This window comes from Drosophila montana, unplaced genomic scaffold, assembly GCF_035044405.1.
Source record: "Drosophila montana isolate Dmon_TW-CO22-7 unplaced genomic scaffold, ASM3504440v1 contig_3846_1, whole genome shotgun sequence".
Lineage (NCBI taxonomy): Eukaryota > Metazoa > Arthropoda > Insecta > Diptera > Drosophilidae > Drosophila > Drosophila montana.
In genome coordinates, this window is record NW_026998718.1 from 208499 (window position 1) to 224308 (window position 15810).

A 15810-nucleotide genomic window follows, 5' to 3' on the forward strand; every position below is an offset into this window, starting at 1 on the left:
AGAATTTTTATAATGTCACTAAAACTCAGTTTGGTTCCCTTTTTATACTCTAGTATTAAAATGATTGGTAAATTTGCCTTTGTTTAGGATTAAATTTAAACAAATATTACGCATTCGTTAATAGTCACGCACGTAATTTCTAAGTTTGATAAGAACGTTTAGAAATATATAGAGTTCTTTATAAAGAACTCGGTTTGTGCCTCTATAATCGATTACATATTATGTAAGAGATTGATGCTCAGAAACCAGACCATTTCAATGATGTCTGATTGATGGATATAGTCTACATATACGACAGCGAGATTGTTATAATTCAAAGAGATGCTTTACCCGTTTAATAACCGATTGAAATCCCCCCCACCCCCTTACCACATTTTCAGAATTATAATCATATCTAGTTGGTGATATTGGATAATATTTTGAGCAGACTGGATCATTTTTACAATAATATGATTTGCCAAATGTTTCGATTTAAATACGCGAGGCTTAAGTTTCATGTTAACGAAGAGAACCAGATCATAAAATTTTCTATGTGAAACTTTGCTCTAAGCTTTTTGTAATCATGTCTCTTAATCATCAAGAACTCCCTGGGCGATTTATCTTATTGCATTTAAATGAGAGTAAAGTCTTGTATTGGAAACCACAGGGGTTTCTCAATATTAATAATTTGTGGTTTTCTAAGTGATAACAGCTGTTAGCGCAAGCAGTAATTAGATTCAAACTACTTGACATGACGGCAAGCAGTGCAAACAGCTGATTGCTAACAGCCGCCTAATAGTTTGTTGCTGTTAGTAGGCTCTCAGTGTTTCATTCAATTTGTAGCTGTTTTTGTTAAATTGTATTTAAATCGATAAAAGTGTTAATGTTTGACAAACTCAACGAAGATTGCTGGCTTACCATTCTGAAGTATGTGAAGCTAAGCGATCAACTGGCGCTGGCGCAAATTTCCAATAGCCTGCAGTGCACTGTCCGATATCACTGGCAGCACCTAAAGGAGGCACACTTAGACCATGATGTTCTGGACCGTTTTGAGCAGCACCCAAATGAAATGCAGGAGTTCGTTCAGCTCGCCAGTGGATCGCTGCAGCGTTTGATACTGAAAAGAGCCAGTATGGCCCTGCTAGAGTCGTGGAAATCTTATAGATTTCCCAAATTGGTTAGCCTCAGCTGTGACATGTGCTTTACCAGCCAAGAAGCGGCCGACGAGGAGACCTTGTTGCTGACGGAACTATTTCCACATTTGACCCAACTGACGCTGCTGAGCAGCACCAGTGGTAGGCATCTATGGACTTGGGACAAGCTCGAGGAGTTGCATTTGATGTGCTGCGAATCGTTGGATACGTCAACCTTTGAGCAGATATTTAGCTCGATGCCATTACGCAAACTCACACTCCTATTTTATGGTTACAGTGTTAATCTCGGCGAGGGCGTTCTGCCCGTCTCTAAATGCGCTACGCTAGAGGAGCTTGTTATAGACGATCACCACTTGCTGGGCGCTTTCCTGCCGAACTTGCTGCAGTTGCCCAGGTTCCGTCGACTGGCTTTCTACACCCGTGACTATTACGAGGGGCTGCTTCTAACGGTGGCCAAGTTACGACCGCTCAAGGTGAAATCGCTGCTGTTCAACGATGCCTTCTGGAGCAGCTCACGTGTGAGCGATGTGATTACGCGCATGTCGAATCTGCGTTGTCTGGCACTGTACGATGACGATATTGAGACGAAAGAGTTGTACAACATTTGCGCCATACTGCCGCAATTGGAGGAATTGCATTTGATGAAAATGCGCGCATTGCCCACACCCACACAGCTCTGGGACATAGTAGCTGCATGCAAGACTTTAAAGGTCCTAAACTTATCTAGTAGCCAGCTGGACAAACAGTTCTTGGATCTGAGCGCCACATGCCTTGATAGAGTGTTAAGGAAGCGGAATGCATCCTCGCCTCTTACTCTTCACCTCCACAACACTGTCCTTGAACGCAGCCCGAGTAAGGTGCATAAATCTATATAGAATAAGAAATAATCTGATTATTAACTATCGCTACTTAATTTGCAGGTCTTCCCAGAACTCAATCATCCGAATCTGAATATCTCATTTGAGGCAGTCGATTTAAATGTTTGGAGTTCGCGATTTATAGAAATTATATTTTACACGTCTGTGAATTAAGTGTAGCATATTTAAAGATTAAATTTAAAATGTGCCTTTTGCCAAAAAACGGATTTAAACTCTATTTTTAATTTGGCAGGCATAAATCCTCAAAGTTAGGATCAAGTAAGTCCATTTCTTTCACTGTTGTATTTCTTTTTAATACATACACATGAAAATAATACAATTATTAAAAATTATAAAAAAATCAAAAATAAATATACATAAATATTTAAGCTTTATCTGCTTAGCTTACAAATGCCATTGCTTGAAAACCGATTTGCTTTTTTTTTTGTTTTTTTTTTTTGATGCGTCCAAGGGCTTTAGAACTTATTTATATATATAATATTATATTACATAATCGTCATAATATAATATTGTATAACATATTTTTGCTGGATAGCCCACTACAAAAGAGCTTGGGGCTTCGACGCATCTGATTATCGATTTTAAAACGAGGAAACGTCAACTAAGATACTAGATTACAGTTCAGTACAGTTAGAAATTAGTTATTGCTGCTAATGCTTGTTGTTGTTTTTTTTTTGTTAATTTAAATGGTTTAAATATGCTGGCAACTTTTACGTATATGCATGTTTGTATACATATTTATATATAGAATATGTATAAATATAATACAAATATAAGTTTCGCTTAGTATACGTTCTATAATGTTTATAGTTAATTTTTGCTAAACGATCACAATGAACAGGCACTCACACACAGGCACTCAAAAAACACATTCAAACATACTCATACACGCATTCATACGCTTACAGATTAGAATTTCGCACTTACGACTTAGGTTACTGGACTTAAATCATCTAAATGGGGGGAGGACTCGTTACGTATTCCTTTTCTTTATACAGTGATGGGCAACAGTTTCCAAAGCTCGCAATTCTGAAGTCGATTCCAATATTCGATGTATCCCGATATTGGATTGATTTGATTTGATTTCGAATTGTTGCGTTTTGAAAGGGCTGTCCATAACTGGGGGTCTCTTTTTTTTCTCATTGCTTTTTCATTGCTTTGACAAAAGTTTTTATAAAATTTTGGACTGGCATTTCGTATAAAAGAAGTTCTAATAACATTTTTGTTTCATGGATGAATGACTGAGAGGTGTGGGCGTGCAGCGGACATGGGGCGTGATATATTCCACCTCAGCTGCACTTGTTCGCTTGCTCGCTTCGCTTTCGTTGGGGGCAGCGTTTTAAATAATCACAGCAAATCGGCGCAGACGCCACCGAACCACGCCATATAAAGAGGCAGCAAATAGACGACCAGAGCCCGACGCAGCGTCATCTTCTCCGGTGCATTGGAGGTGCGCGTGGCGCCGTCTGTTGAGGAGTTGTGGGCGGTGTCATCATCCTCATCGTCGTCGCCATTGCTAGGCTCATCCAGATCATTATGATCGTGGGTCACGTGCGTGGTATGCACCAGCGGATTCTTGTCATCCACATTGGGACGCGAGGTGTGGGTGGTAACGGACGGATTTGTATCCTCATCATCATCGTTATCAGAGTCTACATGCACCGACGGATGCTCCACGTCCGGCTTGTGGCTGGGCTCAAACGGACCCAAGCCAGAGCCCTCGTCATCGTCTTCATCATCCTCGGAGCCCGAACCGGAGCCAGCGCCGCTGCCCACATAGGGTTCCTCTGCAATTCAGAAATTCATTAGCAACTAAAATCTCAACTTCACACGGTTCACTTACCATGCTCGCTCCAGTCCACATCCTGGCCGTTGTAGGCATTGCGCAAATGGGTGATTGCATTCTTCAAATGGAACAGCTGCGTGGACATCTGTGCAGTTTGGCGCGTGCTCGCTGGATTACCGCTAAATTCGGGATTCGAGCCATGCTCCGTGGTCACTGCGTGCATATATCTAATGGGTGATGGCAATCAGTAATGTGTGCAGTCGGAGGAGCTCGCAAGTCTTACCTGTCTATCGTGTGTCCATTCCAGCACATGCCATCCACATCGGACGAGGCGGCAATGTCCTCATTGCTGCATATCGAAATCGGCAGGTTTGACCAGAACTTCTTGTAGTCCTTCACACGCTGGCGTATATCGCGCACAACCTTGTCAAGAATAGGATCCCTGTTGCCGCCATTGCTGTCGCCATCGTCGTTGTCATTGTCGTTGCGATTGTTCTGCTGCTGCTGCTGCTTCCGTCGCTGCTGCTGCTGTTTACGGCGCTGCTGCTGGCGCTTGTTGCCGCCTCCATTGCCATTCATGGGCACGCCCTGCTCCTGCGACTGCTGTGCCGACGACTCTTGTGAGCCCGGCTCGGCGGCACGTCGCTCGCGCAGCACAATTGCCTCATCCAAAGTGGCATCAATGTCGAGTGTGTCCGTTTCCGGCGCGCTATCTGCACGCAGTTCCTGCACAGCGGCAGCAGAAGGTGCCAGCAGAAGTTTGGGATTAATGGAGCGCTTGGTTCGTCCTAATGTGGGTTTGCCACAGCCCTGGAACACCCGATTGGTGATGTCCTGACCGGAGTCCTGGGAAAATGAACAGGGCGTTGTGTTAGAAATTGCGATACATTGAGTTGAATAGTCGAAAGCTATATATTAGAAGGAACCCCATGCAACAACCTGAAAAAAGAGAATATCCTGTTTGATTTCGGGGTTGGTGACTCTAAACGTGTAACCCAAGGCAGTGACTCTCAAACTGCTATTAGTACATATGGATTAATGGGATTTGTGGACGCACAACTGGGTGTGGCATATTTTTCAGCATTTATAAGATTCACCAAGCTCCAACTATACCATTTAGATGTCATAGGAATTAGCGGTCGAAGACCAAGTTCTCGTATGAAAATTAATTTTGGATAATATGGAAAACCATTCTTTTTGCTTTTAAGAAATTTTCACAAAACTCAGAGCTTCAATATTCTCTTTGCCTACACATGAGGGTGTTTATATATACTTTAAACTTTACAAACAGTTCGTTGAAGGTATTGGGAAAATGTGTGTAACAACAAGCTCATCCTCTAACATATATAATCGCAGCTCTATAAGCATTTTCTCCAAATGCACGATCTGACTTAATTTTCAATTGGAGTGCGGAAGATCTAAGGGCTTGTTAGGAGCGCATTGTACAACTGCATAGTCGCGGCATACCAACAGATATTTATAGTTGTATATTACACAAAGATAAGCTACATATATGTTTGATTTACTACTCCTGCAAGCCGTGAGACCGTCGGTTAATTGTAAGGCTGCCTGGGCCGGTGCGGCCTTATCGGCAAGGTTTTATCTGGAGGCGGTAAGGAAATTGTTGACACGACGACTACTTCAAGTTAAGCATGGAGTCGACAAACAGTTTCGACTACTATTTACAGTTAAGGGTCGAGCTGGGGTTAGGTTTAGTATCTAAGTAGCGCTTATCTAAGAGTCCGTCAACACGCCGCTTTGGGCCTATCCCAACTATTAAGCACAGCTAACTGTAATCGGTGAATTAAGAGCTGTTTGTAATCTCTGATTTGCTAAAAATAAACGACGAAATCTTAAAGAAAAAACTAATAAGAATTAAATTAGAAACTATTTTGCTTGCGCCGTTTGGCCTTTTATGAGGCCGACACAAAGAAAAAACACAAAATAAACACATTAAAAGCTGAACGCCGCACTACAATAACAACAGAGTCAGCAAAAACAACAGCAACAACAACAACAACAACAAAGTAAGACACACACACACACACTCACATAGAACAAACAACAAACAAAGTAGAAATGTATAAATTTTAAATGGAAATATAAATTAAATTCATATGGGAACCAAATGTTGTGCAAATAAATCGTTAAAATGGCAAACAAAACACAAGAATCAGAAAAAGAAAAATGGCACCGGGCGGGGGGATATAAAAATGGGTTGGCGAGGGCAAACGGGGCCTTGAAATATTGCAGTAATCAAAATTCAATAACTTATGAGCATTATTCATATGTAAATATTTCTGGCATCTTATGCATAATAATTGTTGAATGGCAATGTACAATAGGAGCTTGAGATTATTGAATCATAACTAGAAAACGACATCGGACGATGTAGAGTGGACAAATTAATAAGTAGAAAGATGAGACAATCAAATCGAAGAAATGTTATTCTTGAATAACTAACGAAATTCGATTTAGAAATTCGCGACATCTGCCAATATTAAGCGGTTTTCCCATACTTATTCTTTGGGATCGGGTCAGTCAGCTATTCAAATGAGCATGGGCCATCCCGTCATAAGCTACACGGACAGCTTTATGAGATAATTTATAAACTGAAATCAATGGCCATAAAATATAATAAAAAAAATCAGCAGCTGTTTGCCAAACGAGTTAAGTTCAAAACAAGCAAAGGTTATGCGGAAATACTCAACTAAAATGATACCCTATAAGTCAGGTCAAACTCATTGCCAAAGATGATTGGACTTTGTGAGACAAACGCTTGGCCGGGCAAAGCCAGATAATGCCTTATAGTTAACATAACAATGTCTTCCCGATTGGCCATATCCGAACTATATCCTTCTGTTTTTTACATACTCTACTATAACCTGTTTAGCATAATTGAGGAAGAGGAGCACACACACCTGGAAATTCATGATGGCCTCGGAGATTTTGATGTTTATGGGCTCCACAACCATCACAATGTTGAATGAGCCGAGCATGCGTTCGGCCACCTTGTCCATGGCCAGGGCAAAGTTCTCCCACTCGGTATCGAACTCGTGCAGGTAATGTAAACAGCCCTTGATCACATTTACGCAGTAGTTGGTGCAGGGCTTTTCCGTGTAGCCCTTGCAGGCGCCGCAGTGTTGCATTTTGGTCAGCGCGCCCGTGCAGTCCGGATTGAGTCGAATCTGAATACAAGGAAATACCGAGTTGGTATTAATCGAATATAGTTTTGACAATATCTCATTTACTTACGGTTAATATTCTTTTGGAGACCTCAGCGGCGGTGGCCAGTGCCTGGCCGTAGGTGCGTGTGGCCACAAAGGATCGTTTGATTTGAACTGAGAGCTTGTCGGGCACATCGCCGAATGGCTTCAGTTCCTTCATGTGCTCGCTGACGCAGCGCATGTATCTGGAATACGTGTGGAAAAGAATAAAAAAAAAAAATGTTAGCAAAATATTTTCATTGGCGTTGAGCGGAAATCTGCCCATGTAAATGGCAAGAGCTGAACGCCCTGCAGTTTCCACCTCCTCGATTTCTGCCTTTGTCTACGCAGATTCTTATGTGGAAAGAATAATATAAAGAATAAAAAGTTGGCTGACTGACTGCTCCACTGCTCGCCATGTGCTGCATGTTGCACGCTGCACCTCCTGGCCACGAGCCATGACAGCTGCTGCACTTGTATGGCTGCCACGAATTGCAGCTGTCTGTTTGCCCCCGCCCCGGCAGTTGCTCAACAGGCGACTGGACGCCAGAGGCGTCAGCTGCCCAAGGCGCTGACTTCGCAAATCGCCAACCTTTTCGCCAACATACAATTTTTAGAAATTACTGAAAGAGTGCGCTTAGAGAGAAGGCTATTGTAAGAGCTACATTGAAAGTCAGCTTATCAAGTGGTGCTCCAGAATGGATTGATATGCCAAGTGCCAAAGTTTCCCCGACCAGATTATATTATCCAAATCAGTCCACTGCAGCAAGTTCTGTATTATTATTTGTTGACTTTCAAAGCGATTTTATGTCTCCCTAGCACACATATCAAAAAGTCTACGCCTCAAGGGCGTTCAGCACCCATTCGCTCACAGCCCATGTCAGCTGGTAAAGCAACCCCTACATTAAGTGCAGCATACTCGTTGTTCGAACTGTGAACTCCGGCCTGGGCTCTGGGCGGCGCATTGGCGACGCGCCGACCAACTGCATACAGCAAACAACAAATAACAAGCAGCAAGTGCCAGCAATTACGCGACGTCGTCGTTGTCCATGGCAATAAACGGACAATGTGCTAAAGCACGTACGACAAACTGAAGCGATGACAATAAAAACGAATCGCAGAGAGCGGCGGCAGCAATTGGAAAGCGCGTGGGTAACACGAGCCGAGCCAAGGATGGGGCGCTGTAGCTGAACCTGAAGCTACAGCCATTTGGCCAGGCACGCAGAACAATTCGCCAAGCCGACACAAGGAACGGGTCCAGGGCAATGAGCCAAGTGGGCGCAATTTAGCGTGCCGTAGGAAATGCGAGCAGCTGGCGCAGGAATTGCCTCCAAGTGGGAACACACACAAATTATTTGTAGTGGGAGTACATCCACATTACGATTACGTTGGTAGCACACAAATAAATAGATGTATGAAACTGCAGATGCTTGATTAGCTGGTCGAGTTGATTCTGTGTGGGATGCCTCCAAGATGTTAATTATTAAATATCCCACTAAAAGTTATTTTTTCATGTGTGCGTGGATAGTACACCTTCTCTCTATTTTGCTTGGGATGAACTCCAGTAATTACTTTTACTACTTCACAAGTTTATTTAGATCGAACCCCCAAGAAGACGGAAGACAGAAAAAATAGTAAGGTTTAGATGATGTACTCGGAAATCAAACTCAAATACCAAAAGAGAGAAAAGTAAGCTTTCAATAATAGATTTTAAGTGAAGTTTTTCTTTTGAACTTTTTTCTGGTTCTAAGCCAATTTAATTAGTGGATAAGCTAATCTTTTAACTGCACTGATAGAGTACTTTGTCTTCGTTATTTTAGGTACCGAATTCGCGCATTTCCTAGTTAAGCGTTTCAACCGCAGGCAAGCGACAACAATAAAACAAAAGGGCAATTCAGCCCATAGACTGAGAGCTGAAATTGCACACCAGAAGAGTCAGTAAGGCAGGCAATTCAATTCAGCAGGCATCCATCCAGTCAACGTCAAAGATTCGTCAAAGCTTTCAACAGTCTTTGGCTTGACTCAGTCAGCCAGTCAGGCAGTCAACCGTTGACGCTCGACACTTTGCGGTTTCACACGTCTGTAGCTCCAAATCTGTCAGACGTCGAGGGGTTGAGGACGGGGGGAGGAGGAGGTATTCGATTACTATTATGCATGAATGTAGGTACTCACTTTTCGTCAAAGGCATACTGCGCATTGAGCACAGTGAACATCTTTTGGTAGAGCGTGCTAAAGAACTTGTCCATCACGTCCAATAGATCCACCCGTCCGCGGGAATAGTAGTTCTCCAGTTCGTTGAACAGATCCGAAAAGACATACGAATGCTGCTGATAGATAACGCCATATGTGCGCGTGAACATCATATTGAACTGGGCTTTCGAATCCAGCAGCAACTTGCGAAAAATATCTGCAGAGAGATAGTGATACAAGAAGAGATACATTAGAAGAAAATTAAGGAAAATTCTTTGGCGTTTGTCTGCTTCTGTTTTATTGAAATGGGCCACATCCGCTATCCGACTAAATGTTTCGTGGTACTATTCTTAAATATTTGTGGCAACCGCTGCCGCTGCGGCTGCTGCTGCATCCGCTGCACAAAATAAATCTCAACATCCGCATTGTCGCCTGCCACATCTCTTCCTCTCCCTCTCCCCTACTCTCTTTCTCTGTCCGTCTCTGCTCTTGTGTCTTCTATGTAACCCGAACCAGGCATGATCAATAGCATCGAACTAGACCACTTGACACCCCACAAATAGTTACAAATCTGTGAACTGTGATCTATAATCTGTGAGCTGTCTACATGCAATTAGAATCGGTTTTAGCTGATGGCTTCAAGTGGCTGTTGAGGGATATTTCTTGTTAGTTTGCGGCTGACTTACCATTAAATTTGGTTGCCTTGCCGCCCAGCAGACCAGACATTTTGGTTATCTGCTCCTTGGTGTGCCATTCCAACTGTTGGCGGGATTGCACCGCCATGCGAGACTCCATGTTGTAGGTGCAGCATGTGCCCACCGAGGGCGATTCACAGTAGCGTAGCACGCGTTCTGTAAAACCAAAATAAAAGACGAATAAGTATTTGCCTAAAGTGAACTGCACTCACAGAATTAAAATTAAATATATTATAATGTTTCTCATGTCAAATAGTTTTTAGACATGATCAGATTAGGGTTAAGGTTAGATCATCGGTCATGGGTCGCTTTATAAAGAAAACTAAAACTAAATAAAGAACAAATAAAAACTAATAATCAACAATAAATAAAATTAAAGTACCTCGCAATATCTTCAGCAGACTTTGGAATCGTATCTAGGATTGCAAACGCCTTTTCCTCATTGCGAAGTTTGAATTGGTTGAGAATTGCAAGTGTGAATCAGCGAAAAATCATATTACAGTCCATTTTCTTTGTGCTTGAGGTGCAGCAACTACCTTTGTGAAAGAGCCTTGCCCTTTATCAACTAAACAAACGGCCATCTTAATCTTAACATGTATACTTAAAATATGACTAAAGTCAATTGTCATAATTAAACCCAAATACTTAAATAGACAGCATAGCGGACTGGTTTTGTAATGCATCAACTTGAACCATATTGGGACCACCATAAAGCAGCTTCTGTCCGTTCTGTTTGTTGATTAGGGCCCGCATCAGTGGACACAAATATTTCGAAGCACTGAATTCCTAGCGTTTTATTTGTTTGAACATTAGAGAACAACAACTGTTGGATGCATTTCATTTGTTTGCCGGTCACTAAACTAACCAGAAGGCATAACAAACATCGGCAGCTCATCAAGATTCCGAGAACTGGAACCTGCCACAGCCGTTGTAGTCGAAGTAGTCGTCGCCACTGGCACTTGACATGGTAACCAAAAACCCAGAAACCAAAGGCTGGCCAGCAAAACCAGCTAACTGCGTGCCACTCCAGAGGCCGCTTGGCATTTTGTTCATTCAGCAGAAAAGTAAACGATGCGTTTGCTACCGTCAAAGCGGCGAGTAACCGTAAGCGTAACCCGAACCCACGGATACGGGCGTGGCAGACCTCATTGAGGCCTGAATAAGTTGCCATGATTCTAGATGCTTTTCCGGGCATATTTACGCAAACATTTAACACGTTCAGGTAGTTGAGGAGAAAACTATTCGAAGTCGATAAATACATAGTATGCATTAGTTCCATATACCGAAATAATCATTTTCAATTGTGCCCCCTTCGACCCACAAACAGCAAAGTCTGGCATTTTTTTCGGAGTTTTATAGCCTGAACTTTTGTTTATTTAGACAATTCTCATGAATGGATAGAGACGGACGCTGCATACAGTCCAAAAGTTTAACACTAATTGAAAGCAAACATGTTGATTTAGAATATCGTTTTTCTTATACCCTTTGCTGAAGAGTATGCAAAAGGTGTAATGCATTAGAGCACACTTTCGGCTCAGCTGGTTGCCAAAAGAAATTTAATTAAATAACTCTAGCTTATCAGATGCACTTGATTACTTGTAAGAAATGTAACCTGCAAATAATTCATTTGTCGGAAAGGGTATTTTACATTCGGCAGCACGAAGACATACTAATTTCTATATATACTAGGTATATACTGCTAGCTGTTTCATTAGCTGTTTCTGTAGCTGCACACTTGACTTGGTCGGTGCTCATAAATTTTTGCTGCCCAGTTAAATGCATCATCTCCATGCACAGTGCATAGAGAATGGAATAGAGGAGTGTGTTTTGTATTTTGTGTATTTTGTTTATTTCCAATATAAATTTAGCTACAATACTTTCGTGCACATCTTGTAAACAAAGTTGTGTTCAGATGCGTTCCGCTGCCAACATGGTGGCGTTCTTTTTTTGGAGGTGAGGCTCTGTCGGGTTTTATGGTCTGAACTAATTGTTATGTTGCACAAGATATGAATTAAGTGTAGCATTGGGGCAACACCGAGTCGGAGTCAGGCGATGCCTTTGCCTTTGCTTATCTAAATTGGCTCGTTACCAACGGCAGCAATTGCGGCCGTTGAGGATTTCCATTAACTGTCTGACAGCGTCTGTGACTGGCATGGATAATGTGAAGCTGTCTTTGCATTTGGTATCCAAGTTAATTGAATTGTGGCTGATGGAGTGCCTAGGACTTGATTAAACTAAATGGTGCCTAAAGCTGGCAGAGAAGCGAATCCTTTATCTGATACCAGCTGCAAGTAAAGGCGGAAAACTCACACCATTAACTGTCTACACGAAATATTTGCCATAAACCTAACCACACACATTCCACTTAGGATCGATAAATCGTTGCTGAAATCGATGTTAAAATAACATTTTGGTCTTAAAGTAATGACGGGCCGTTTGCCATTTTTTATGAATTGCCGCATAATTTCTACACAGACAACAATAGAAGAGCACATGCATAGCAAATGTGGCCATGAGGCGGCGGCAGGAAGGTGTCATGAACATAATAAATGACCTTAAATTACCGATATGGCATTTTTCTCTTCGTTTTTTGTTTGTGGCTTTTAGCTGACTCGTCGCTAAAGCACCCTGTTGCCTAATAGAAAACTCCAGCTTGCGCTTGATAAAAAGTAAGCTGGCAAAGCAATTTCTCTAACGCCATGCCACCACCCAGGCCAAGCATAACACCACCCACCCCTGGCTTAAACAGGCTAGACCTGGGTCATATGTTGTTGTTGTTGCTGTTGTTGCTGTTGCTTTTGGCTCAACACACGCTATTTATTTAGTTGCCGGGGTGCGCACCGTGCTCGCTTCGTCAGTCCAAAGTGAAAGCAGCGGAGCGAAATTCATTTCAAATGATTTACTGTAACGATCAACAAACGACTCCTGCGGCGACCATGGGACACGGCAGCCACCCCTAAGGCGACCAACGAATCTAGCAACACAATGTTAAAAGGGTGCGAAAGTTTGGCAACGCTTCTCGCATAGATAACAGCGAGGGGAGAGACTTTGCTGGGCGGTCAGAGTGTCTAGCAGGTGTCTTCTGTTACTCCCCTGTTGGCATTAAGTTTGAGGCTGTGCCAGAGAAATGATATTTTTGGCACACAACCCCCTCGAAAATATAAAGCAGCCCTTAGCAGACACTCAGTCTCGCCTTGACCCCAAAGTTCAATCAAAACAATGGGACAATGGGAGGACTGAGTTTAGAAATTATTATATACATATATATATAAACATTTTTATAAATTTACTATCTGTATTGTAATTTCTATAATAATTAGCTAGATAATTCGATTGAACATCGAGGTTTCGTCAAAAATAAAAATTATAATTATTATAATAAAAATTAATATTATATATTCCACAATATATAATAATACAATATTGTTATTGTATAATTATTGTATAATTATATTTTCACTCGATATTATCAAAATAATCTTGCCTTTCGGATCGGATCGTACGTAAATCTGATCTAAAGCAAATTTAATATTTGTAACATTCTGTTTTCAGTTCATAGAAAAGTATTTTTTTGGTGGAAAAAGTTTGTAGAAATCCCTTTCCAAATGCTCCATTTCCATCCTGGCAAAGTTTTCCCATTCAACCTTTTCAAATTATACTCTCCCTATCTCACTCTTGGCACTCCACTTGGAGATAAAAGCGCAAACGGGCAACATTTGAAAACAGTTTGCGAGTGGAAAGACCAGCAAACAAAAACAAAAGCAACAACAACAATAACATTGCACATGTAGCGAGACAAAAGCAGACGCCAAAACTAAAAGAGCCACCACCCCAAGAAAAAAGGAAACCAGAATTTCCCCGTACCCTGTCCAGAGATTTCGACCAAACTTAACTTTTGAGTTGAGTTTCAATGGGCACTATAATGCAGAGCAGGACAAACAGTGAAAGAGATAGAGCGGGACAGAAAGAGAGAGCACACTAGCAAAAGTCACTCATCGCTTCGTCCTTTTTGGATTGGCACAAAAATGCGACGCGGCAACTTTAACAGGCGCCCAGCAAACGTCAGCTGGCGGCAACTGTTGCATTGTGCAAAAGGGAAATGAATAGCCAGACAGTGAGAGATTAGGAGAGGACAGAAATGCAGAGAGAGGGCGAGAGAGTGAGAGAGCGCATGCTATCCGAGAGAGCGCCAGCCATCGAAAGGGGTCGTTGCACGTATGAAGCAAAGCTTTCACTTTCAATAGGGTTGCACTTTCCGGCGTTGTGAGATTGTGGAGCTGGGGGATGGGTTGCGATTGGGCTGGGGTAGTTGATAGTGCGGCGTGCAAACAAAATGGTTGATACGCCAGCTAACCCCCAAAGCAGCCGGCGACCCCACCGTCTGGCAAGGAAATTGCATTAACTGAACTTCTCCCCAGACGCAAACATCAGGCCAAGACATGGCTCAAAAGGTTAAACAATCTGCGAGTTTGTCTATAAAATTTCCCATCCCAGTTTTCGTCTTTTTTTTTTTTGCCTTCGGGCTGCTTGCTTAATTTGACTTCAATTTCCGCTTGCTTTTTTTTTAGCATTTTCTGAAATGTGCCTTGCTTTACTTTATGCTTATGGTAATGAGTTTTAATTAGGCGCACAGCAATGCGAGAGCAGCGGCAGAGTCCGAACCGAGCCGAAGGCCGCACCACACCACCCACCAAGCAACCACCCGGACTGGAACTGGGCCTGCAAATAAGTAGTTATGGGGTTGGGTTTTTGGGTTCGGGTACGGACGTTTTATTAAGTGTAAAAAGTGTGTTTTTTTTTTCGCTCGTTAATTTGAAAATGGAAATTTGAAAATTGTGATGCAACAGCTGCCACTAAGAACGAAAAATTGTTTAAGCTATACAGAATTGGGTCAGGCACAGCAAGGAACAAATCATTTTAGAAAGAGGCCTATCAAGTTTTCTAAAACAAATTCAAATTGCTGACCCGCCACTTTTCGTAGGGCTGCCTATGTCTTTGGGGGCATGCCACTTGCCGTAAGCTTCACACAACAATTGAAGTGTTTTATGCAATCGCAATATACATTAATCGTAGTTTTTAGGACTACATGTGGATCTGAATTTTCAATTTTAACACATAGCTCAGTTGCCACCCGCAGTCAACCGGTGCGCAAGAGGAAAAACAAAAACAATAACAACAAAATTCGAAAACTTTTCCTTAGATAAAGATGCAACAAAAATAACTACAAATATTTGGCTCGCGCATTGAATCGCACTCAATTAATTTTACAGCACTGGAGCTACCGCCTGCCAAGGCAGAGGAAAAGCGGAAAACTTTGCACAATATCCAGCGGGTGCAATTTGTGTTTATAATTAGACTAATTGATACCAAAGAAAAACAAGAAAAAACTGCTGTCGTTGGCAGGCCGAAGATTAAATACCCTTGTAGACATTGTGCTTAGAAGGATTCTGAGACAACAACTATAACAGATTCGTTCTATGGAACTATATAGTTGGCAATCCGATGCTGAAAAAATTTGGCTTATATGTAAAGTGTTAAGTGCAGCTCGTAAATGACAAGTTTGGTCAACTTACTTTGAAAAACAAAAAAAATTTTTACAATTAAAACCCCATTTACGATAGATTTTAGCTATAAGACTTATAAGTTCTTCTTTTCGATATGCATAAGATTTAGGTCTTAAATCTTAAATCAAGGTAGAGGACAAGTTGAAATATATTGAAATACAATCATATTGCTTTAACAAGAATCTATTTTTAGACCGATCGTTCCTATTATATGGGGATATGCATACGACTACATCATAGTAGTACCAGAGAAAAAGACGGAACTTTGCAAAGTTTCATGACAATGAATCACAGAGACTGGTTTGTATAGGAACAGTTAGCTGGACATGGCTATATTGACTTGGCTGTTGACAATGTT

At 41.9% G+C, this 15810-nt stretch overlaps 2 protein-coding genes across 3 annotated transcripts in view; one reads left to right on the forward strand and one right to left on the reverse strand.

Annotated features, from left to right (window-relative positions):
* The first annotated feature begins 784 nt into the window (after positions 1-784).
* Positions 785-2217, forward strand: LOC135438076 (uncharacterized). Of its 2 annotated transcripts, none has more exons than XM_064696225.1 (2): positions 785-1990; positions 2054-2217. In XM_064696225.1, the coding sequence occupies exons 1-2, from the start codon at positions 863-865 to the stop codon at positions 2162-2164; spliced, it is 1239 nt and encodes a 412-aa protein (XP_064552295.1). In that variant the 5' UTR covers positions 785-862; the 3' UTR covers positions 2165-2217. The 2 variants fall into 2 exon arrangements, with proteins under 2 accessions (XP_064552295.1, XP_064552296.1); XM_064696226.1 differs by having other exon boundaries at positions 785-1985.
* Positions 2218-2422: 205 nt separating this feature from the next.
* The window catches only part of dlp (dally-like), a 44252-nt gene continuing 30864 nt past the window's right edge, over positions 2423-15810 (reverse strand). The window contains exons 2-8 of the mRNA XM_064696224.1: positions 9880-10044; positions 9176-9410; positions 7053-7209; positions 6719-6985; positions 4081-4643; positions 3855-4024; positions 2423-3798 (exon numbers count right to left, since the gene is read on the reverse strand). Of these exons, the coding sequence (XP_064552294.1) occupies positions 3359-3798; positions 3855-4024; positions 4081-4643; positions 6719-6985; positions 7053-7209; positions 9176-9410; positions 9880-10044 (1997 nt within the window). The 3' untranslated portion in view covers positions 2423-3358. The remainder of the gene's footprint in view (positions 3799-3854; positions 4025-4080; positions 4644-6718; positions 6986-7052; positions 7210-9175; positions 9411-9879; positions 10045-15810) is intronic.

Bases quoted from the DNA above. Each gene is read 5' to 3' on its own strand.
- LOC135438076 (XM_064696225.1), top strand. From the start codon at position 863: ATGTTTGACAAACTCAACGAAGATTGCTGGCTTACCATTCTGAAGTAT. The intron at 1,991-2,053 runs GTGCATAAATCT...CTTAATTTGCAG, and splicing joins TTGAACGCAGCCCGAGTAAG to GTCTTCCCAGAACTCAATCA.